The sequence below is a fragment of the Brachyhypopomus gauderio genome, unplaced genomic scaffold, assembly GCF_052324685.1.
Source record: "Brachyhypopomus gauderio isolate BG-103 unplaced genomic scaffold, BGAUD_0.2 sc87, whole genome shotgun sequence".
NCBI classification, from domain to species: domain Eukaryota; kingdom Metazoa; phylum Chordata; class Actinopteri; order Gymnotiformes; family Hypopomidae; genus Brachyhypopomus; species Brachyhypopomus gauderio.
The window spans coordinates 701,716-725,639 of NW_027506908.1; the positions used below are offsets into that span (position 1 = coordinate 701,716).

The 23,924-nt window shown below is 44.6% G+C and overlaps 1 protein-coding gene across 18 annotated transcripts in view; it reads left to right on the forward strand.

The window, feature by feature from the left end:
- The first annotated feature begins 209 nt into the window (after window positions 1-209).
- The window catches only part of LOC143493463 (uncharacterized), a 29,816-nt gene continuing 6,101 nt past the window's right edge, over window positions 210-23,924 (forward strand). For 12 of the 18 annotated variants that reach the window (XR_013125462.1, XR_013125464.1, XM_076991889.1 and 9 more), the window contains exons 1-5: window positions 210-391; window positions 1,352-1,524; window positions 2,094-2,245; window positions 3,810-3,920; window positions 20,462-20,656. Coding sequence is in view for 12 of the 18 variants with exons in the window: in XM_076991889.1 (XP_076848004.1) it covers window positions 20,519-20,656 (138 nt within the window). In the remaining 6 variants the exon portion in view is untranslated. Of the gene's footprint in view, window positions 392-847; window positions 940-1,351; window positions 1,525-2,093; window positions 2,246-3,809; window positions 3,921-20,461; window positions 20,657-23,924 lie in introns of all 18 variants that reach the window. The other 6 variants (XR_013125463.1, XR_013125465.1, XR_013125467.1 and 3 more) reach the window with 3 other exon arrangements.

Here is a 23,924-nt window from a genome sequence, read left to right on the forward strand (position 1 = left end):
ACTTCATGACTTTATTTAAATGACTTCCTTCGTGTATATCAAAATCACCTTTCCACTATACAAAAGCTGTTCAGTCCATCTCATGACATTATGTCAATGCACAGAATTTGAAATGTGCCGGATATCCTGACGTCGTAATCGCAATGCGCATGCGCATATGTCGTGTATTTTAACATGCGCATATACCGGCAGTATCATTTCCGGTTATCTCGGGCTCGACTACAGAGACACGTCAACAATGACGTTTTACACGCGCTGTTTGCAGGACCTCCCTCGGGTGACGGTCAACGATGTTCATCGGATCGTCAAGACACACATGCCGCGGCTTCTTCGAGCGAGAAAGAGAAAGATTTCAAGATGTACATATCTAGTTATATTGACAACTACGAAGGTGAGTGTTCCGTGTTAGCGCTAGCACACACCTAAACGTAAATTAGTTAGCGTTAGCATTGTGTGTGTGAGTGCGTGCGCGCGCGTGTGTGTATGTGTGTGTGCGTGCGCGCGTGTGTGTGTGTGTGTGTGTGTGTGTGTGTGTTAGCTAGCTGGTCGTGTCTGAACACTAAACTTCGTAAGAGCTTAAACTCAAGATCAACACAAACCCGGCGGATCCCTGTGTTTAGCCCGGCCATGACTGGGTTAAACAGCGGAATCTGTGTTTGTAAACAAAGCGCAACTCGACGGTGTTCGCCGACGCGTGTTTGTTTACAAAACAACGAATATTGTGCTTTGTTTACAAACACGGAATCCGCGCCGGAGACTGCTGTTTAACCTGTCTCAGGACTGAGTTATCTCACTTCACTATTAAACACATACTGTGATTAAGTCTATTCTTTTATTTGCATTTTAGTGTGGAACAAAGATCAGGTGACAGGAGAGATGTGTGTGAGGGCGACCTGTTTTAGGTCGATGAAGAAGTCGGAGAAGCCACACAGCTCGAGTGTAGGGTGACAGTGCTTTAGAAGATAAATGCCATGAATGTTGTTTTTAGATTTATGTTTATGGGGATTAAAACATTTTGTTGGTGAAAATGTGTGAGTAATATTTTGAGTAATGTTACCTGGCAATGTGAGTATGACTTAATGTCAGGAAAAGTGAATGTTAAAGGCAAAACCCCCAGAAACTGTATTTGTTCAGATGTTTCCTGATTTACTTTATTGTAAATACTATTGAAGCTGGTAAATTGTTGATGTCAAATGAGAGCCACATTAGGCAACACTGTAGACTATTAGTGACAGTGTATTCTAATTATATAGCCTTTCCTGGCTGATTTTATTTTGTAAACAGTTTTTTTTTATTAAATTGCACTTGATACTGTTTCTCATTGTATTTGCTACATTTTGTATTTTTGCAGATTTCATTAGATGATTCGAGACCTGCTCATGTGTTGCTGGGACAACTTTGTGCAATCATGTGGTGGCATTGCTTTATCAAACTGCACATTATTCACAACTAAGAGTTCCTGCTGTTCCTCCTGTCCTGAGCTGCACAGAGAGTGAGCAGCAATGGCACAAGCCAAGAACTTTGGTAAGTAATAATATTCTAAACTTTGTACATTTGTGTAAAAATGTAGGGTGCTATGAAAAATGTCAATAAACACAGAATACAGTCATATACTAATTATTTTAAATTACAAAGACATCATCTCGGATATTAAGACTGCAAAATGTAATTGATTTTAAAAATAAAAAGCAGATATACCACTGCACTGCTGACAGTGATCCACCACCCATATAATATCTGCTCAGGGGTGGTCTGGGCCATAGATGAGTGGAGTGAAGACAATCAATCTATGCAGAGAAATTGAATTATCTTTAGTTGTTGAACTACAAAGCTGGCCTGACAAGAATTGTGCCAACTAAAGTGGCCAATAATTATACCTACTCACCATAACGGAAGTACTGTTTTGCATAAACAAACTTTAGTATGCATCATTACAGTAACATACAAATGAATATAAAATACCACAGTATAGGTTGAGTTATTCAACCATGCACATTAGCAGTATGAGTATAAATAAATAGTGATCTCTGTAGATATATCTCTGATCATTAGGATCCTCTGCTCTGTAAGTTATGTTGACTGCTCTTACCTAGAAGCAAAGCAGGGCACACTGCAGCTGAAGCGTCATCATAACTACTACTGGCAGATCCAGGGGCAGATGCTCATCACAGGAATGGACTGGTGTGACTTTGTTGTTTTTGCTGAGGAGGACATGTTGGTGCAGCGCATATTGAAAGATGCACAGGTAATTAACACCATTAAACAAAAGGTGGACCATTTCTTATTTCACATATACATGCCCAGATGTCTATAAACTCAGTTTGTATGTTTGTATATATTGTTGTATTTGTTTAAAATGTTCTTATAACCCTGATAAGGATCTGTAGAATAGAAAAACATTTGAATGTCATTGGCACAGTTCTGATATTTTAAAAAACAACTCAATAGACAAATCACAAGCACTTTGTTTCAAAATAAAATTATTTTCCTTCACTTTGTCATTGTTTTACATTTCGTCAAGCTTAAGTACAAACAAGTGAAACATTTATATTAAATATTAAACATTAAAAGTGAAGCCCATTAGATGTGAAGTAACTATTTACAAAAAGTAAGTGGTCATAGTTCAAACTGCAGGAAGTGTACATGAAAAGTAAACACATGGATAACATGCATATGCACCCTTAAATATTTATCACAGGTTTCCAACATTGGTCCTGGAGTACCATTGCCCTGCTGTTTTTCCTTATTTAGTAAACCTACTTCAAATCATGAAAGCCTTAATTGCAGCAGGGAAACATCAGGGGAAATTCAGTAACATTTCTAAAATAATAACAAAAAGCCCTGTACATGAATGTAAAAAGTATTCTTGGGAAAGAGCAAATGTTATATATTCTGTACTCATACAGCCCTTTCCACCATCCGAGGCCCATTTCTTGACAAGAGGACCATTCTGGTAGTTGGAGAGAAGACATGCCACAGTAAACAATTTGATTGATACTTCCTGTGATGGAGAGTGGTATTACAGTGTCAAATAGTTTGTTTTCTTTAATTCGTCTAATCATCCTCTCCACATGTACCCTTAGACGTGCAATATGCTGGGTCTCTCTCACATCATCTTCCAGCATCTGTGTTCTCTTGTGCAGGAAATCAGGCCTCATCAGCTCATCAATTGGTGTTAGCTTCTGGATTGGGCAAAAACAAAGACAAAAGATTAAAATAATATACACAGTCCGGTCACATTATGAACACCCCTAGTAACCATACTGTGAGCGTGGTACTACGAGTGGGTGAATATGGAGGTGGGTTCACTACAGAGAGTGAGGTGAATACAGACATTGGTGTTCCCAATCCAGGTGTTTTAATTGTGTTTTCCAGCAAAGGAGTAAATCACCAATACTAGTAAACGAAAAGAAAAACTGTATAAAAGGAGAACAAACATATAAAAAGTACTCAAGCCCGCAAAGGCTTATAAGCAGTACCTCCAGTAAGCGCTGGCAATCAGCAGCCAGTCTAGCCCCTACGTTTCTTGGGCTCAACACAATAACATCCAATATCAAACAACCAACATTAACCAACCAACCTCAACCTCCTTAGCCTCTGAGAGGAAGGCCTCTTATACTAGTAGCCCCTCCCCTTAATTTAGCTGGGACACACCACTACTACTAGCAGGGGTTACCTACAAACACAAACATGACATACATACATTACTGCAGTAACACAATATATACATAACATTTTACATTTAGTGCACTACTATGACAAGAATAATAATTAATATGTCCATTTGTTGCATACATCTCCGTCCTCAGGTATTCCAGGAACTGTAACCCCCTCCCCTCCTTCAGTAGGCCGAGGGCCCTTCGGCCACTATAAGAGGAGGAGCTGGATGGGCCGCCAGTCCCCTGAGTATCCCGGAACAGGTAAGTACAACATTATAATCAATCACGTGTCTTTTAGAGTCTTGGTGATGGGCCAGAGCTGGATGGCTTAATCACCCCTAGCTTTATCATCTTTTATTCTTTATTCTTTATTCTTTGGAATAAAGGCTCACGTATGGGAGCCACTTGTCCCAGTCAGAGCCAGTCTCTGACACAAACTTGCAAAGCATGCACTTCAGGGTCTTATTGAAGCGCTCAACCAAGCCGTGGGTGAAAGGGGGTCGTCCTGATGCCTTTTATACCCATTAACGCAAAGACGTCTTTAAGCTGCTTGGACATAAAGTTTGTTCCCTGATCTGTGAGTATTTCACGTGGTATGCCTACTCTGGATATTAACTGTAGAAGGGCATTAACCAGCTGGCGTGTTTTCACTTTACTTAGTGCAAATGCTGCTGGATAGCGCGTTGCATAGTCAGCAATTACTAAAATATAGCGTTTGCCGCTCTGACTCTTGGATAGGGGACCTACTACGTCCATGGCGATCCGTGAAAACGGGACGTCAATAACCGGTAAGCTTATCATGGGTACTCTGTCTGTCTGATTTTCTTTTTGGTGCGGTTAGCTGGCACTCTGGACATGCTTTGCAGAATTCTATTATGTCTAACTGCTGACGTGGCCAGTAGAATCGGTTCGCTATTCTGCTCTGAGTTTTAGCGTGTCCGAGGTGACCTGCTGTTGGGAATTTTCTTCTCCGACCCAGACGGGCCCCAACACCGCCCCGATGAACCGACTGGTTTTTGACTGAGTGGTCCAAGCAAAGTCTTGACAACAAAAGTTCTTTTAAAATGATTTATATAGAATATTAATGAATGCAATATAATAGAAGTATACGTGGTACAAACTCTTCAGTGCACTGGTGCTAGTTGCCTAGGAATCTACCTAACCCAAGTGGATCTCAGCAGTGTCCAAGCGAAAAGCCTCTCGTGCTGGGCGATGTCCTTTCTTTCATACTCTCTGTCCATAAGTTTCGATTTGTTAAGTTTCGATAACTCCCCAATCCTGGCTGCTCTCCATGGAAAATCACCTGCTCCTCTTCTCCCAGCCTGTGTGCCTGGTTATCTAAAAACTGCTTGCTACACATCCTGCACTGAATAGGCCCCTTCTGTTCTCCTCAAGGCCACTGAGGCCTCCTTACTCCTGCTTTCCCACAGTCTTCCTGAAAAACACTAAATTGACACATCAAGTTATTAGCCTTTAATTTTCTTTTTTCCAACATTCCCCCTTTTAGACCAAAACATTGGTCTAACTCTAGTCTAATACTAAAATCTATCTAGCCCAGTGCACTTATTAAAAGAAAGACAATCATAAAAATCCCTAAATGTGTATACATTCATAGTGTGACTATGTCAGTTAGTACAATGTCTATGTGTTCTTTTATGTGATTGTTGGGTTCTGGATCACTCCCCAGTCGTGGGCCGAGACCTTTCAGACTATTCGGAGATGCCCCCCTTCATCTCCCACGGTCTCGTGACTTGACGTTGTCCCCGAGACCCAGGTCCCGCCTGGTGGGAGATCACCTCGACCCGTTCTATTAATGTGCCCATGTGTCATGCATATTACTTTTAAACTAGTGAATCAGCTTTCATGTGCTGTTGGTTGTGCTCTAATGTGTGGTGCGTCTTCATTCTTCATCAGTCGCTGACGCTGCCAATACCTACAAAGCAAGCATAATTAATCAAAAACAACAAGTTGTTCACACAGAATCGTCTTCTTCAGATGATATGTCATCATCATCCTCCACCATCAGTGCCATGGTGTATGGTGGTGGGTTCTTTGCATCCCCCTTCTCAATCGCGGCTGTGATCAACCTTTGGGTGAGAGATCTGATACATGGTATACAACAACATCCACAAATAACAACAATTGCAATAAACACTGCTACTGACATAAACAAGGACATAATTAGTGCCTTCCATTTCCCAAACACCTTCGTGAACCACTCCTCCATGGGGTTACTGATACCTGAGGCCTCCTGCATCTCCTTAGATAAAGCCTTCAGTCCGTCCAGAGCTCTGGTCACCGACCCGTCCGGTGCGGTGTTATTGGGAATGAAGGTACAACAGTTGTCGCCAAACATGAAACATACACCCCCTTTTTCCGCCAGGAGCATATCTAGAGCCATTCTGTTTTGTACGGCCATCAGTGAGGTAGCTCTCAGTTGTTCGCTCAGCCCCTCTATTGCGTCTCTCGTTAGGTTGGTTAATCTCAGTACATTGTAATGGACAAAGTTGATCCTATCTACATTCTTGTTCGGTGTTACTGGAAACAAGGCTGATATAATTGGAATGTTCTCAAAGCCCGTAGCTATTTGATCAACTAGCTTGTATTCATTGGGAACCCCCCCGAGGCACTCCTATGGAGTCAATGTATGTTGGTGACCCTATGGACAAATCAAAGGCATCACGCTTCTTTCTCCCTTGGGCGGTAGCAGGCTGCGGTGTGATTTCCCTCAGCCCTATCATTGTTATTGGTGTGATTAGTCTTACCATAGCACAGATTGCTTTAGCTCTTCCTGGTAGTAATGCCAACAGAGTGTGTCCTCCGCAGTACCACCAGATCCCTGCCCGGGCTACTCTCCCTATCCCCGGGACCTTCGTTGTGGCGTTACACCAATCTGGTTCAATTTCTCCCACACTCATGATTGCGTCTTTCTCGGTCAAGTTAAAACATTGGTATTGTCCTTTAAGTTTTACTGGCACGAAAGGAGCGTTACCTCCTTCCAAATTTTTGACATACGGAAAAATACTGTCCAGGCTGGAACAATTTGAGGTCGTAATACTTCTCACCTTAGTTAAATTCAACATACACTGATATCCTACTGGATCTGTTTCAGGATTCAGTGGGGCTGGTGAGGTCATTAACGCGGGTCGGGCCGCTGCACAGGCCACACAACCTTCTAACCCATTTTCTCTACTGTTTTGTTCTAGCCATGACAACCACAAATTCGAGCCGCTGTAACCGGTTGCTAATTCTATTAACTGCTGGGACGATAATTTAGTGAAATCTGTGGTTAGAGTGAACTTGTCTGCTGAATCCTCCATCTTCTCTATTTCTGCCTCAGGTTTTGCTGGGCTGAGTGGCTTGGGTTTGGCTAAATAGCTGAGTTTAATTATTCCCCATATGTCACGTCCTGATTGTTCCACCCCCAGGGTGAAGTACAACGGTCTGTTATTACCCCATATCTGCCCATTCCATTTGACAGAAAAAGTCACTGGATTTTGGGACACGTGATAATCTCGCTGAAACGACACATCGACCCACCATTTGCTCAAAGAGGTCGTGGAAGGGTTACCTTTCTTATCTCCTAATGTCGGTTTCCATCTCCCCGAGTACTTTATCACCGACCCCCAACCAGGACACCAGTCTGCACTATAGAAACTCCCCCTTCCATGACAGCCCGCATTAACTTGATTGGTCCAACATATGTACAAATCACATCCTCTGTATGAGGCATTGGCTCCCCCGCAGTCCACTACCTCACATAAGTCAAAAGTCCAGCTCGAGGCTGTACCATCTCTATAACTCAATTCCACACCTCCGTATGTCCGTACACACCGGTCCTTGGACTGTCCTACTGGCCTGGTTCCCGCTCCTCTTGGTTTTCTTACTTTAAAGTCTATTTTCTCTGGTTTGGTCGCGTTTACTAGCGGGTTAGGGCTGTGGATCTCATCGGGCCTCACCTCTTTGCAGACAGTGTGATTGTCGTCCCACCGACACAAAGTTACGTTCACGTTATTGGGTTGTTTCTGATTTCCTACACTAAATATCACCACTGCTCCTATTATCACCGCGGCTAGAAATGTTCCCCCCCATAGCCAAGTCCATGTTCTCAAAGTTAATCTCCCTACTCTAACATATTGTTGGTACTGAGCCTCATCTGGACGTCCCACACGTCCCGACAACATGTCTCTTATTTCCCACAGTTCCATCCTAGGATGGAAGATGATGCACCACCACCTTGGTACCGGTTGATTTAAGTAAAGTTTTAATGATTTCACAGTCCTCCAGTCTAATCCGTCTAATCCACAACCCAGCTTCGGTATGGCTAGAGTGTTAATGTTCAATGATATTAACAATGTGGCCAGGTGTTGTATGCTTGAAATCAGATCTCCTAATTCTGGCTTCTCCCTGTAATATCTTTTGGTCACTAAATGGAATATGATGTGTGTCTGTGTGGTTTGTGTGGCACACTTGCCTATGTGCACCTTGGCTATACCTGTAGTGCCAAACGCTTGTCTGATCTGCAGAGCCACTCCAGCTCCCAGGTTCAGGTCTGCGCTCACACAGTGTGCTATAGCCTCACAGTCAGTCTCCAACAGGTCTCCTTCACCTTCCTCCCACCAGTCCTCGGCTGTGATGTATTCTCTGTAAAAAGCTACACTGGGGTCGGTACTCACCACCAACTCCTTCCCTGGGGCTTCTCCTGTCTCCTCCAAGTGTGTCTTGATCTCTCCTGTGGTTCTTGTTGGTTCTTTTGCTGCAACACAGTGTGAAATGTGGTACCAAGTCTTACCTTTGTCTTTCCTCACTTTCACTGAGTGCTCGTTGGCACCTTCAACCTCCCACGGGCCTGTCCACCGTGGCTCGTTCCACTTCCTCTTGTGCACCTTGATCCTTACCCAATCCCCTGGCTTCACCTTCACCTTGGGTGATTCCAGGTCTTCTTTTCCTTTTTCCTGTTGAACAGACTTATTGATTTCACAAAGCAATTTGGTTAATTCTCTCATGTACTCTGACATCTCCTGTTCCTGGATTTCCAAAGCTGGTCCCTCAATCCTTGGTCGAGGGCACCCTGGCATGGGTCGTCCTGTCATGAGCTGGTGTGGTGAGAGATTGTATTCTCCCGTGGGGGTCGCTCTCATGGACATCAACACTAGTGGCAGCGCCTGAACCCAGTCCATGTCTCCTGCTGCGCACACTTTGGCCAGTTTAGTCTTAATGGTCTGGTTGGCTCTCTCCACCAACCCCTGTGACTGTGGGTGGTAGACAGTGCCAAACTTGTGGGTTAGGCCCAGCTTTTGTTCTACTTCTGCCAAGTGTTTGTTATCAAAGTGGGACCCATTGTCACTCCTAATCACTTTTGGTAGGCCGTACCTGGGAATCAACTCATTTTGCAACCATTTTATGACTGATTTTGAATCTTCCTTTTTGGTGGGTATAGCTTCTACCCACTTGGTGAATCTGTCTACCATGACCAACAGGTACCTGTACCCCCTTACCCTGTTGTCTGGCCCCATGTCTGTGTAATCGATCACAATCTCCTCAAATGGCCCCGTGGGCACTGGGTATCCTCCAATTCTCACCCGGTATGGTTTCTTCACATTGTATGACTGACAGATATCGCATTCGCTCACGTATTGCTTCACGTGGTCTCTGAGGTATGGATGCCACCATAAACATTCTAATTTGGTCACCATGGCCGACACTCCGGAGTGAGTAGGCCCATGTGCTTCGCATAGTATCAATTTCATCTTCTCTAAGGGCAAAACTACTCTCCCTTCTGGACTCCTCCAGAGTCCTTTAGTGACTGTGGCTCCCCGGTCTATCCACAATTGCTTCTCATAGACCGTGGCTTGTTCTTGGATCTGTGCCAGGTGGCTCTCCGTCAACTCAGGCATGTTATGAGTTTCCAGCAACAACAAGCTCTGTGGGTTGTACCCTCCAGCAGCTTTGGCTGCTCTGTCAGCAGCTTCATTACCTCTAGAAACAAAACTGTCATTACCCTGATGTCCTCTTACCTTTATCACAGCCACTTCTTTGGGTAACATGATAGCTTCACTCAACTCATGTACTGCTCTCAAATGTTTGATTGGCTGTCCTGTGGCGTTAGTGTACCCATTATCCATCCACCTGACTAGTTCATGGTGGATGACCCCATGCACGTATGCTGAATCTGTGTAAATGTTCACAATCTGACCTGACGCGTGTTCCAGTGCTCTAGTGAGTGCGACCATTTCTGCCAGCTGAGCTGAAGCTGGTTGTGGAACCACTCCTGATTCCACCTCCTCCCACTCTTCCCCACATGCTTGTACCACAGCATAAGAGGCCTTCAGTTCGTTACCTTGTCTCCAACAACTCCCATCTGAACAGAGTTCCCATGCTCCTGGTTTAGTAATTCTGACCTTGTGCAGTTCTGGTCTGAGCTGAATGTATCTTTCTGTGGCGTCAGCGCAGTCATGTGGTGTCGCATCTTCTGCTACTTCAATGTTATCAGACAGATTCACAAGTTTTGACGCAGTGTTGTACGTGATGTGTGGCTGTGTGAGTATGGCTTTTATCTTGTTCTGTCGTGCTCTTGACAAAGAAAAGGCTTGTGAGTTTATGAACGCCATTACTCCGTGATTGGTGCTGACTATTAGTGGGTGACACATTACCAAGTGTGCTGTCTTCTCTATCGCTGTGGTGAGTCCTGCCATGTATGTTGTGCATGGTCCTGTTCCTATCACTGGTTGATCTAATTTGGAACTGTGAAAAAATAAAATGTTCCTTCCTTCACTCTCCCCCTTCTGAAAGAGACAAGCATGAACATGATTGTCTCTTACAGAAACATTTAAATGAAAAGGTTGTGTGTAGTCTGGTGCTGCTAATTCAGTAGCGCTAGCAAGTGCTTGTTTCAGAGTTATGAAATCCCTCTCTGCCTCAACCGTCCAGTCAAGCTCCACCTTCCCGTTACTCAGACCTTTTGACACTGCGAGTTTTCTGAGGCTGTGAGCTAAATCACTGTAGTTAGGTATGTAGTTGCGGCAGTAGCCTGTCAGGCCTAAAAATGACATCATTTGGGACACTGTAGTGGGCTTTGGAAATGACAGTATTGACTGTCTCTGATTTGGAGTCAGGGTGTGACCTTTGTGTGAGATGTTTCTCCCCAGAAAGGTGACCATCGGCCTGGCCACCTGGAGTTTTGACTTGTTCACTTTGTAACCTAATTCAGCTAACAAGGTTAGAATGGTTATGGTGTCTCTAAGGCACTTATCAGGTGAAGTACTAGCTATTAACAAATCGTCCACGAACTGTATTAGTACGGTGTTAGAGTCAATCAAATCATTGTCAGTTAATCTAGACAGATCTTTCAACAGACATTGATTGAAGATGCCTGGTGAGTCTTTGTAGCCTTGAGGTAGCCTGTTGTATGTGTACTGTTGACCTTTAAAGGTAAACGCAAAAATGTCTTTCACATTCTCATCAATTGGTATAGAAAAGAAAGCATTAGCTAAATCTATGCATGAAAAGCTGCAGTGTTCAGTCGTTAGGTTCTGCAAAGATCGATAGGGGTCAGGTACTGGTATGTTCTCAGTTACAGTGACATCATTAATGCGCCTCAAATCATGCACCATACGATACTCATCTTTTCCAGGTTTTTTAACAGGTAGTATGGGCGTGTTCCACGGTGACGTCGTGGGTTTCAGAACTCCAACTTTGATCAAATCTGCAATGGTGTCTGTAATACCTGTCATGGCTTCTGGCTTGATTCGGTACTGTGGCTGATGAACGACTGTTTCTCCTGGCTTTAACCTAATAGGAGCCATGTGGTGTGATGCACATCCTACATCTACCTTTGTCGTGGTCCACAAGTTGGCTGGGACCGTCTCTAGTTGTTCTTTGGCCTGGGGGTGATCCAACAGTGCTCTGCCGTGTGTGGCTGTCAGGGGCTGGTTACAGAAGTACGCCAAGTCACTGGTGTCACATGCGACTCTCCAGTACTTACCATCCGACGTACCCTCTACCCCTGGCAGACAGGTTGGGCGAAACTGTTCCTTCATGGCAGTGGCCAGCATGGGGCCCAGCTCACGAGGTTCGTGTCCAGCCGAGACCAACAGCGAGACATGTGGTAGTGAATCCTGCTGGTCCGGGTTTCTCCAGTACGTCATCTGTTCTCCTGTTAACACAACTAGTGCAGCCACACCTTCAGGTCCAACAATCATTGATTCACAAATTATATTTTGTAATTGACCTTCAATGTTATTCCACAGCTGTCCGTAAACCCCATCCTCCCCTCTGATGTAATTAAAAGTGCAGTGTGTGCTGTCTATTGGTGGGGTCATACTCTGAAGTGACAGGAACCATGGTTTCCATAAATTAAACGTGTAAAGCAAATTTTTTGCAGTTGCTTGTTCCTCAGGATGTTGTAATGTGGCCCAGTAAATGTGAGCTGGGCCGTCTGCTGCTTGTTGATTAAGTATTCTGAGGCGCTCATCGTGGTTGGTGACAGAGACAGCTAATTTACCTTCACTCGGTGTGCATTCAATAATGGCTGAAAATTGACACAACAAATCTCTACCTAACAAATTAATTGGGCACTGTTCTGAAAACAAAAATGTGTGCTCGACCTGTGGGCCTGAGCCCACTGACACCTTCAAGGGCACAGTCAGTGGCTGCAGTGTAGTTTTTCCCAGAAATCCAGTAGTGGATAGTGACATCTTCGACAAGTAGCCTTTCCACTTCCTGTCTGTTAAGACTGACGTGGTGGCTCCCGTGTCGACTAAGAACTCCACTGGCTCCCCCTCCACCAATAGACATACAACTGGTTCACTGCATGTGGGGGAACTGGACATCGGGCAGCTTCATTGGCCACCAGGTGGCGCTGGCATGTATTGCATGCCAGGAGGCACAACCTGTTGTCCTTGTGTGAGTGCGGGTTTCTGCTGGTAATTTACGTTTTGGGGTTGCTGGTACTGTATTGGCTGTTGATACTGTACTGGTTGTTGCTGCTGATACTGCATTGGTTGCTGGTATGCTGGCTGTTGCTGCATCGGCTGCTGGTACAGCATTGGCTGCTGCTGCTGCGTCATCGGACAATCTCTTGCCCAGTGGCCCATCTGGCCACAACCAAAACAGCCGTTGCTTTGTGTGGTTTGGAAGTTCCCTGCTCTGCCTCCCCTGAATCTACCTTTGGACCTGCCTCTGCCTCGGTATGGGCCTGCCTGGGCGTAGTAACCGGGCTGTTGTGGCGCCGCCCAGCTGTTGACCTGTTGTGGCATAACATAAGGTTGCATCATGGGTTGTATGGGTTGCATCACTGGTTGCGCGGGCGGCTCTACGGCCACTGCCTGTACAGAAGTGTCTTCCTTTGACACTAATTGCTTTTTAGGCTTTGAATTGTCCCTTTCCCTTAACAATTTAAGTAATGCATCTTTCATCAACTTATCAGTGTTTCCGCCCTTCTCTGCCTCACGCTTCATATGGTGTGTAATTGCAGCTTCCCATTCACTGTCTTCCTTTTGATCCAGCGCGACCACATCTTTTAGTTTCGTTTGCACTCCCTCAGATAAACTCGCCACGACCGCTGTTCTGTACATAGCCCGCACTGGGATTGATTTATCATGCCTAACGCCAGTTTTAGCTTGCCAGATTTCTTTGCACCTATCTAAGTACGACATCGGGTCTTCATCTTCTTTAGGTTTAACCCCTGATAAGGCTGCCGTGTCAAACGTGTCCTGATTCTGCAATCTCAGCTGTCCCCACAAAGCACTTCTTATTCTACCGAACGGAGCCTCATTGGCCAGATGCTCTGTTCCAGCCGCCTTCTCGGCTGTAGACAACATACTTAAAACTCCCATGGCTTTAAACAATGTTCTTATGTCTCCCAAACCCAACATGTCCCCAGCCGTGTACTGTTCAAATTTAGACAAGAAATACTGAATGCCCTTTTTAGGATTGGGTAATTTATCTATCATAGTGTGCAAATCTCTGTGTGTCCACGGAGCGTATGTGTGTGCGTAACTGCTCCCTGGCACTGCCATTATCGGATAATGACCACCAGGGGTCGACATGTTCTTGGCTTTTGATCGCGTGACTACACCGTGCCTGTCATAGTAGGCGGGCACTCTCACCCATTCCTCGGATTCAGACAGGTTAATACATTCATCTCCCACCTCGCTCTCCTCTGAAGAGGGAGTTTTCACTCGTCTGTTCGCCCCACCCTCGTCATTCTCCGCTTCCCATTCTAAATTTTCACCAGTCACAATCAATGTATCTCTACAGTCAGGTGCGCCTCTATTTCTCCTTTTATCATCCGCAGCGCATTTCTTTTGCTGTCTCGCACGCTCTTTTTCCAACTTAGCCTCTTCCTGCCTGATGGCCTTCTCCACGTCACAGACCACTTTCTCTGCTCTGTTCAACGTCTGTTCGAACCGGGTGGGGGCACTCAGACTCAAACTCTCATCCATTCGCTGTTCAATTCTTTGCAATGCATTATTTATCTCTGTTTCTCCAGCTTTCTCGCGATCACGGTCTTCGAGCCTCGCTAGTCTACTCTCTATTTTATCCATAGCCACATCACTGACAACCTCCATTACCACTTGTCTCCCCTCATCACATTCACGCTCTCTCACTGATTTTGGACGTGCAGAAGCCCCGTCCACATCAACGTCACTCATTTCACTCACAGACACAGGCATCATCAGCGCTGCACGCGGACATTGAGGAGCACTGGGTTCACACGCTTTTTCTGCATAGGGAGGGGGCACAGGGAGTTCTGTCTTTTTGGTTTCAAATCGTTCTTTATCATTAATCTTCTGACAAATTTTTCGAAATGTTCTCACGTACGACAAATAAGTTTCAGCTTCTTCCAGCTGGATTTTACGCTTTTGCTTAGTTAGGGCTCCGCTAGCCTCTAATCTTTTTTTCTCTTTATTAACCTGTGTGACCCAATGCTTCTCGATGTGCTCCCAATCAACCTGATACACACCGCGATCATCCGGGTCTGGCCACAACCCTTCGGATCGCATCTTCTCAAAACATTTTTTCACATACATCACTGTGTCTGACCTCATTTTCGGCACAGCACGTTTCTCCATAGTATCAACCAAATAATCCTCCAAACCCTTAATGTTATCCATGATATAACTCCGGTTTTTAAACTACTTCCAAATTACTTTTGCTTCGATTCGATTCAGTAAATTTTAAAACTTTTTCGTTGTACTCACTAGCACTTTAATACCCCCAAATTAATTCAGTAAACTTTATCACTTTATCGTCGTGTTCGCAAGCGCTTTAATTCGCCAGCGCGCACCCCAAGGGCAGACAGACACAAGTTAATATCTCCACACTCCAAACAACTTCAGCTCAACACAGCTCACGCGAGTTTCACTTCCAGCACTTAAATCGTACGTTTACGGAGCGTCATAAACCAAATTATAATTTCATGCATGAAAATATATAATAATTTTTGTTTTACACTTTAACCTCTTATGAAATGTTTCTCTTGTGCTTGTGTACACAATGATGAACGTCTTTCTTGGGGGCTCATGCAATTTACTCAGGGGTTCAAATGTCCTCACATAAGAGGCTCATGGATTTATGGGCGTGGGTTTGTAAGTCCCCCAATGAAAGGCTCTCAAGTTTTATTATAGCACGTATGCTCAAACAATTTATACAGGTCTTTATTCAACATAAAACCACACGGTACATGAAAACCAACCCAACACTGCAATTTTGCAAACACGCATACACAGATACAGCTGTAGTTTCACCAATCACGCACGCAATTTCAACAAAACACACGGGGGCCCCCCAAAACCGGCTGAGCGCGTCCTCCGGAATTTCTTTGAATAATCTATTATTCTTGGAATCCCAGGCTACCTACTCATTCATTTAACCGTGACCGAGCGCATTCTCCACCGTTCTCTCTTTTTTTTTTTTTTTTTAGAACAATAGTTCCCCTTTTTTTAACGTGGGCTACCTACTCGTCACCTGAGCGCGTCCTCCACCGTTCTTTTTTTAGAACCAAAGTTCTTTTTAAGAACGTGGGCTACCTGCTCTTTCTCTGGGCACGTCCTCCACCGTTCTCTTTTAGAACCAAGGTTCTTTTTAGAACGTGGGCTGCCTACTTTCTCTGAGCGCGTCCTCCACCGTTCTCTTTTAGAACCAAGGTTCTTTTTAGAACGTGGGCTGCCTACTCTTCAACCGTTTACTGCAGTTTACAGGGCGTCCTCCTCCCGACTTTATGAGTCGTAGGGCAATCCTCCTGTCTATATATCGAGTTTGTAACACGTATACAATTTCAATACTAAATTTACAGAGAGTATTTCGCCTCGGCCATTTAGTGACTGAACTTTAATTTAGCCTATGACGTAGTAACATCAGCCAATAGGAGAGAATGGCTCCTTACCTTTTTTCAGACCGCGCGGTTTAGTTCAGTCACCTCACGGACGGATTGACCTCCTCTCTTGTCCTAATTGCAGAATTCGACTCCAGCCAAAAACCATCCTCTGCTACCAATTTGTTGGGAATTTTCTTCTCCGACCCAGACGGGCCCCAACACCGCCCCGATGAACCGACTGGTTTTTGACTGAGTGGTCCAAGCAAAGTCTTGACAACAAAAAGTTCTTTTAAAATGATTTATATAGAATATTAATGAATGCAATATAATAGAAGTATACGTGGTACAAACTCTTCAGTGCACTGGTGCTAGTTGCCTAGGAATCTACCTAACCCAAGTGGATCTCAGCAGTGTCCAAGCGAAAAGCCTCTCGTGCTGGGCGATGTCCTTTCTTTCATACTCTCTGTCCATAAGTTTTCGATTTGTTAAGTTTCGATAACTCCCCAATCCTGGCTGCTCTCCATGGAAAATCACCTGCTCCTCTTCTCCCAGTCTGTGTGCCTGGTTATCTAAAAACTGCTTGCTACACATCCTGCACTGAATAGGCCCCTTCTGTTCTCCTCAAGGCCACTGAGGCCTCCTTACTCCTGCTTTCCCACAGTCTTCCTGAAAAACACTAAATTGACACATCAAGTTATTAGCCTTTAATTTTCTTTTTTCCAACACTGCCCATGGGTCAGAATGCCCTAATTTAAGTACTTCCTGCCTCAAACCTACAGGTACCACAAGTTGTTCTATTTCACCTTTTACTCGGAAAAGAATGTCCCTAATTATTGTGAACTGGATCTCTGTTCCTCTGCCTTTAGGAATAGTGGCTCAAGTGACTTGTCCTGACGTTGTAACTGCGCCACGCTACCAGGCAATGCGTCTACCTCTATATCAGGACATTCTACTTGTTCCTCTATAGCAGTGCCTCTGATTTTATCTTGCCTTTTTTGTCGTTTGGACTTTTTAAATTTTAGGAGTCTCATTATAGGGTAACTCCCTCAAGAGGGTCTGATTTTCCCCTGCTACACTCTCCTGCTTAGCCTGCAGCCTGGTTACAACCATTACATCAGCTGTTTTCTGCCTATCTGCTAAGAGGTCTATTAAAACGGGTACATCTCTGCCTAAAGTCACGGAGTAGGGAGATTGCTGAATTATACCCAGGTTTAACAGATAAGCCTGCCCCTGTACCTCTATGCTTACTTCTGCTGTGGGATATACCTGCTCGTCCCCGTGTATGCACTTTACCCGTAATTTCCCGGTGTGTACTACTTCATTGTTGGGAAAACATTTAGCCGATACCAGCGTCTGACTAGCTCCCGTATCAATGAGCGCTTTGAACTTTCTACTGCCTATTTTTACAGTAATTGTGCTGTCTTTAGTATCATCAACAGTTTTAAAGCTAAACTCTCCTTGGGCTTGTGATAGAAATTCTGAAACCCTTAAATGGTGAGCACAATAAAAGTCAGAAGCAGTTGGGTTAGATAATAAAGTACAATGATTTATTTCAACAAAGCATGGATTAACCCCTGAGATCTCCGTTACAAACACGCCAGGTGTCTGTCACAGAGAGAGCTAATTCCCCATTCCAAACTCTCATCTTTTATACGTTTAATCATCAATACACACGGTGTCCACGAGGTGAACACGAGGTGATCAACCAAATGTGATTGGACAATACATGAAATAATTAACACTGATTTGACAGATGCATATGACGCATGTCCCCTCCAAGCTCAGCATCCTCGTGATGTCATGACAGACTGAGTGTCGCCGTAGTCCCTTCCAAGTAGAGATTAGCCGTCTCCAGCGAGGTCAGTTTAGGAACACCAGAGGAACATCAGATTAGGCCTCAGCCGAGGCCAGAGAACACACGCACACACATCTGAGCCCTACTGAAGTCACGAGAATGGCTTCAGTGCCATGATTAACACACGTATATGTAAAAAGATCTAACACCTATATCTAATGTGTTTAATGTATACTAAGAAAGCCTGACATAAATGGAAATCACCAAATTTCCACCACATTTCCGTCCTTTTTGTCCTTTATGGACAAATCACATCGACTACAGACCACTCCAATACAGGCTTTCGATCGTAGTGTCACTTACAGAAAGTACATGGATGGTCAAACAAACTACACCTGATTACAAACAGAATCAACATCAGGTGGTAGATTTGTGGCCTTGACATCCGTCCACATCGTGAGGTCCTCAGGTGTTGGCGCCGTGTCTGCAGCCTGCAAGACACAACTCCTCAGAAGTGACAGCATACAAGGCCCACAGAAAGCCATCAACAACAATCGCCATTGTGCTCCATCCCTGGATGAGCAAAAGCACAGGGTTCATGGTGGGTGATTGTTGACCATTCTTGACAGCCGTTGTGCTTGGAGTGCGGGTCACGCCCTATCTGCACTTCCACCCACTCAGCTGAGGCGCCTGAACACCCTCCTTTCACTCTACAGAAGCTGGGATGCTTCAGGACTGCTCTTCGTCTGCTCAGGTTCAAGAACCTTCTTGCAATGGCTGGCGTGAATCCATGTTCCAGGTTGTGCTGTGGACCTTAGGTAACGCCTCTTTCACCGCCCTTTGAACTTGTGACAAGAGAGAGGACAGGTTTGCACAATAATTCAACATGGCATCATTGCATCATTACTGTATTTGGCGGCCTGCCAAATAAGATCTCAAACGGACTCAGGCCCGTTCTCCCCCGGAGATCTCAGGGTTAATCCATGCCCCGTTAAAACAAATCACTGCACTCCCTTCTAGGATGTTCACACAGTATCTCACTGACCTCACCGTCAGTACGGCTACTATTACATGCACCCATTTTGCTGCTTCTGCGGAGAGAGACAACTACTCACCCACGCTCTCTCATACCACAAACACTCACACAGAGCGCGACCTTCACTCTCACTGGTTTTATGCAAACTGTGTGCTCGTCAACCCACAGTTGCGTGTGGCCACCTGGTGCTCGACTCCCAGTCGAGGGTGAAACTCCCAATCACTCAGTTACCCTGTCCGGTAACCACCGATGGTGCCACCTGTATAACCCCCCCCCCCCCACCCCCGTGGAGTTCGACCGCCAAACCTCTCGACTCTTGTCGAGTTAGATCCCCTGATCCTGACAGTTCCCTATGAACTGCGTCTGGCGTCGCCTGTGTATACACGCACCAGGAGGTCACCAAATTTCCACCACAGGCTGTACGACAAACGACTGGAGCTACTCGATAAATTAGGACAAGCACTAATTTTGTGGCTGGTTTGGTTACAGTTAAAGCACCGTAGTGTTTTATCTGCGGGGCGTCTATCGCTAGCTGCTCTCACATTAATCGCACTCGAGCGCCCGTGTGTAGGTGGTCTGCTATATTGTGGCATCGGAATACTACCCCGTCCCCCAGCAAACATACCAAACTCGTTGTGCTGACGCGGTTTGTTGACTTCGTCAAAGCGGAAGTTGCCTTCTGTCTGTCTCGCTGCCACGAATGCCTCTGACATCTCTACCGCTTGGAGAGTTGACCCGGGACTACGCTCAATAATCCACCTCCTGAGCTCTGGCTTGACCATGCGCAGGTACTGTTCCAGCATGATCACGTCGCCAATCTCTTCCTTAGTCTTCTCCTGTGGCGTCATCCACTTCTCGTAGAGACCTTTCAGCCTAGTGTAGAGCTCCCGTGGTGTCTCTGCCTCGAGTATGTCGTTCATCCGGAACCTCTGGCGGTAAGTGTCTTTGTTTATTTTGTATTTTCGCAGGATAACGTCTTTTACTTTGTGGTAGTCGCTGATGTCCGTACCATCCATAGCTACGTAAGCCGCCCTGGCTTTTCCTTCCAGGAGCGGGGCCAGATGTAGCGCCCAACTTCCACTTGGCCAGTTTGCCGTTTGCGCTATGCGTTCGAACATTGTGAGGAAGTGTTCGATGTCATCTGACTCTTTTAGCGTTGGCAGTCTTGGTGTTGGCCACACTGTGTGTGATGAAACTTGCGATGTAGATTGCCGTGTTTCACTTTCATTTGCTTGGTCTGCACTCTCTGCTTGAGTGCGTCGTATAATCCGAGAATGAGCGAAGTCCGTTGTTTCTTCACTCTAGTCTTGTTCGCGTCTCCCTGCAGCCCGGTCCTTGTGGACTTCTTCCTGCAGTAAACCGAACTGGTGCTGCATTGAGCACCATCTTTGCTCCTGTTTTGCTACTTCTTTTTGGAAATAGTCATCCCTTCCTTTTTGCTCTGTCATGAAGCTCTGGAGCATTGCACACAGCTGTTCTACATCTGCGGGTGGGTCGCCAGACGCAGCTTCGGTGCTAGAGATTAGAAGCGGGTCATCTTCTCTTTGCTGTGGTTGACTCGTTGCTGGTGGAACTCTTTTTGGCGGCATTCTCCCAGTCTTGTAGCTTGCCTTGCTTTTAGAAGAGTCTGCTAACCTGTTTCTCTTCCGCAGGTGACCCTGCGTGACCCCGCTTTCCGGGGTCTCCCTCTCCCGCCTGCAGGGGCGGGCATGCGAGGGTCACTGGGATGTGCGGCCCTGGGACTCCACTGCTCCTGGAGGGGCCGTGGGTGGGTGGGATTCCCGGGTCTTTCTCTGCCTGCCTCTGGCCTCTGGGGGAATGTTGTCGCGGCTTTCTTACCCTTGCTGGTAAGCATATTCCGTACATTTATACTATGTTGCACTTTTAGGTTGCACATAAACACACACTCACACATACACATGCATCACAGTCATGTGTGCTATATGTCTTGGGTACACTTTCTGCTCTTCTTTGCAGTAGTCATTTGAGCTGGTTGTTTTTCCTCCTGCCCTTCTGTCTTTTCCCTTTTTATTCTTTCTCTCCCCCTCTTTTCTTGGTCCACCTAACCCCAATAATTATCACTTTGCATATTGTTATCACTATATTATACAGAATTGTTTTAATTGTCATTTGAACTGTACATAAGAACAAAGTTGTCCTCCAAAGATTGGGGGGTGGAGGTGGGCCATTAACAAAAAAAAAAGACTGTAATCTGTCTCTTTCTCTGTATACTTTATTAACCAGATTTTGTCCTGTTCTACGGTAAATAGCAGCTATTGTTTGGGTGAGCATTGCCAGCACTGTCGTGACCAGAGGTGGGCAGTAACGAAGTACATTTACTTAAGTACTGTACTTAAGTACAGTTCTTGAGTATTTGTACTTTACTTAAGTTGATTTTTTAAAAAATACTTATGACTTTCACTTCACTACAGTTGAATAACAAATACAGTACTTATCACTCCACTACATTTCTGTCCAGCTCTCGTTACTCGTTACTTCCACACACAACTCTCCTCCCCTCCCCCGATAGTATTTTCACAGGTGACAGCCTATCAGCAATCAAGGATGTGTCTGTGAGTTGTAAAATCAAGTTCGGTGTCGCTAGTCGTTCTTTTCCTAAATAACAGCAACATGAGCGGAGACGGCGGTGATGGAGCATGCCAGGGTTGCCAACTTTTCAAGATCGCTTGGAGGGAGATTTGAACCTGGACTTGGTGGCGAGTGTAAATTGTTGATCGGGGGGTGGCGAACGTTACCGGGGCGGTGAAAAATGGACACAAATTAAGTATTATATCGCGATCGCCGGTGGTTGATAGATATAGATCAGAGGTAAATAAACTAGATTTTTTTATTGGCGTGAGATATCGGAACTGTGGCGTGAGAGCGTGTGAAAACGGTCAAATGCGTGTGTCTCACGCTCAATGCGTGAGAGCTGGCAACCCTGGCATGCTCTTTTGCACCCATGGCCGTATCTCGACAAAATGTTCCAGTTTTCTGAACGGATGAATCATTTCTATCGTTTTAAATGCATGCTTTGTTTGCCAAAAACAAACTATATCACTGCATACCAAAATTCACCGTCCCACCTGAGGAAGTATATTACGGTATGCAGCCTAAATGTTTTGTTAAGTGACTATGTAGTCAGAGGAGCTTTGCAGTAAGGCTAGTGAAATGACTTTGCCTGCTCACTCCACTGCTAGGTCTGCTAGGATCACTATAAATAATGTTAACATTATATTGGCAAGTAATTCAAACTACGGAAACATCAATAAGGGAAACTGTGTGGGTTAATCGAATCTTGTCAAATAATGTTTCCATTCTAATGTCAGTGTAGAATTAATGTCAATAATTCTAATGTGGCTGTGATTTCTAGTTTGAAAAGAGTTTGTTAGCATGTTGGGTGGCATGGAGTTGGTGGGCTTTAGCCATACTGCAAAAGGTTGTAGCAAGGTTAGACTACCAAGATGCCACACTGCTAATTTTACTTTGTCTTTGTTTATATTGACTGTAGCATAATGTTGTATTGGATGACTGAATACCTAACTAGCAAAGAGAGAAAACCGTCATTTTATTATTGACTTTTAATATGGTAACATAATTTGCTTAAACAGGTTAGGCTAGGCTAATCAGTGAATTGTGTTTTTAGAAAATGTTTTTGTTCCTTAAACTAAAGTGTAGGTTAAACTTTTCTGCTACCACTACCTGAATGATGTACATCATTGGAATATGCCTTATGGATTATTATCAAAGACTGTATGAATATTATGCCCAAAGAGGATTTGGTAGGATGTATAATACTTTTAAACTATAAAGTATTTTATACAAATGTGACGGAAGGTGTACTTCCGTCACATTATTTAATGTGATTTAATACGTATTTTTAAAAGCAAGTACTTCAGTACTTTCACTTAAGTAAGATTTTGAACATGCAACTTTCACTTGTATCGGAGTAGCATTTGACCAGTGGTATCTGTACTTTGACTCAAGTAATGAAATTGAGTACTTCGTCCGCCTCTGGTCGTGACCCTGATGTGGTAGTGGTGTGGTAATGTGGCTTTGTCCACATACTTTCCACTTTACTAGGCATACCTACCATGTGGGTCCACCTTGTAGGTGTAAAGTCAGAGACAATAACTGATCTGTCTGTTCACAGTTTCTAAGTCATCTAGATATTCATCAGTGTTCACAGAGCACTGCACACATTATACCTTTGGCTGTAAATTATTGGTAATTGCAATCCTGGTCCTGTAGACGCCCTGTCCTTTATATTTTAGTGTCTTTGCTGCTCCCAGCACACTTTTCAAGTTGCAAGGGGTGTTAAAGCAGTGAAAGCACTCAAATGTTCAGGGCATGCACAGGACCAGGTTTGGAGAAACACTGGGTTAGTGGACTTTTTTTAGCAAGCAGTAAATCTGAGTGTTTAAAAATGTACATTGGATCAAGCTTTATCTGATCCAATCCTGAATAATAGCTGCTCTGTAGTGTTTAAATAGGATCAATAAAGTATACAAAAAGTATTTTTATGACTACAGTCTGATACCGTAGAACAGGGGTGCTGGATCCTGGTCCTGGAGATCTACCACCCTAAAGTTCACCTATATGATCAGTGCAACTGAGAACATCCACAAAGACTTGATTTACAAGGAGGTGGTCATAATAATCTGACTGGCATGTATAGATTACACATTAAATATGAGAAAGAAAAAAAAACAGATGTACTTACAGTGGGTCTTGACAACGCTTCCTCAAGGGCACTCAAGTGGGAGCCTCCACTGGCCTGACCAACACGAAGCATTTTGGATGTTGATGGCTCAATAAGACTCCAGAAGGCCATTAGATGCTCATATGTGGCAAACATAGTGTGTGGCAAAAATATATATATAACCAACACCGATTCCTAAGTTGATCCTTGCACTCCTCCAGACATGTGTATGTGTTTCCCTACTCCAGTTCTCAACACACCTCTACCATATTGTTCTTACTGATAAACATGTGTGTGTTAAGAGCTGGGTGAGGGAGAAAAAACATGCACTTTCAACATGGATAGCAAGGGTGAAATACCTGATTTAAGAAAATGCAAATATTTGTTACTACCAAAATAACGACATGAACTGA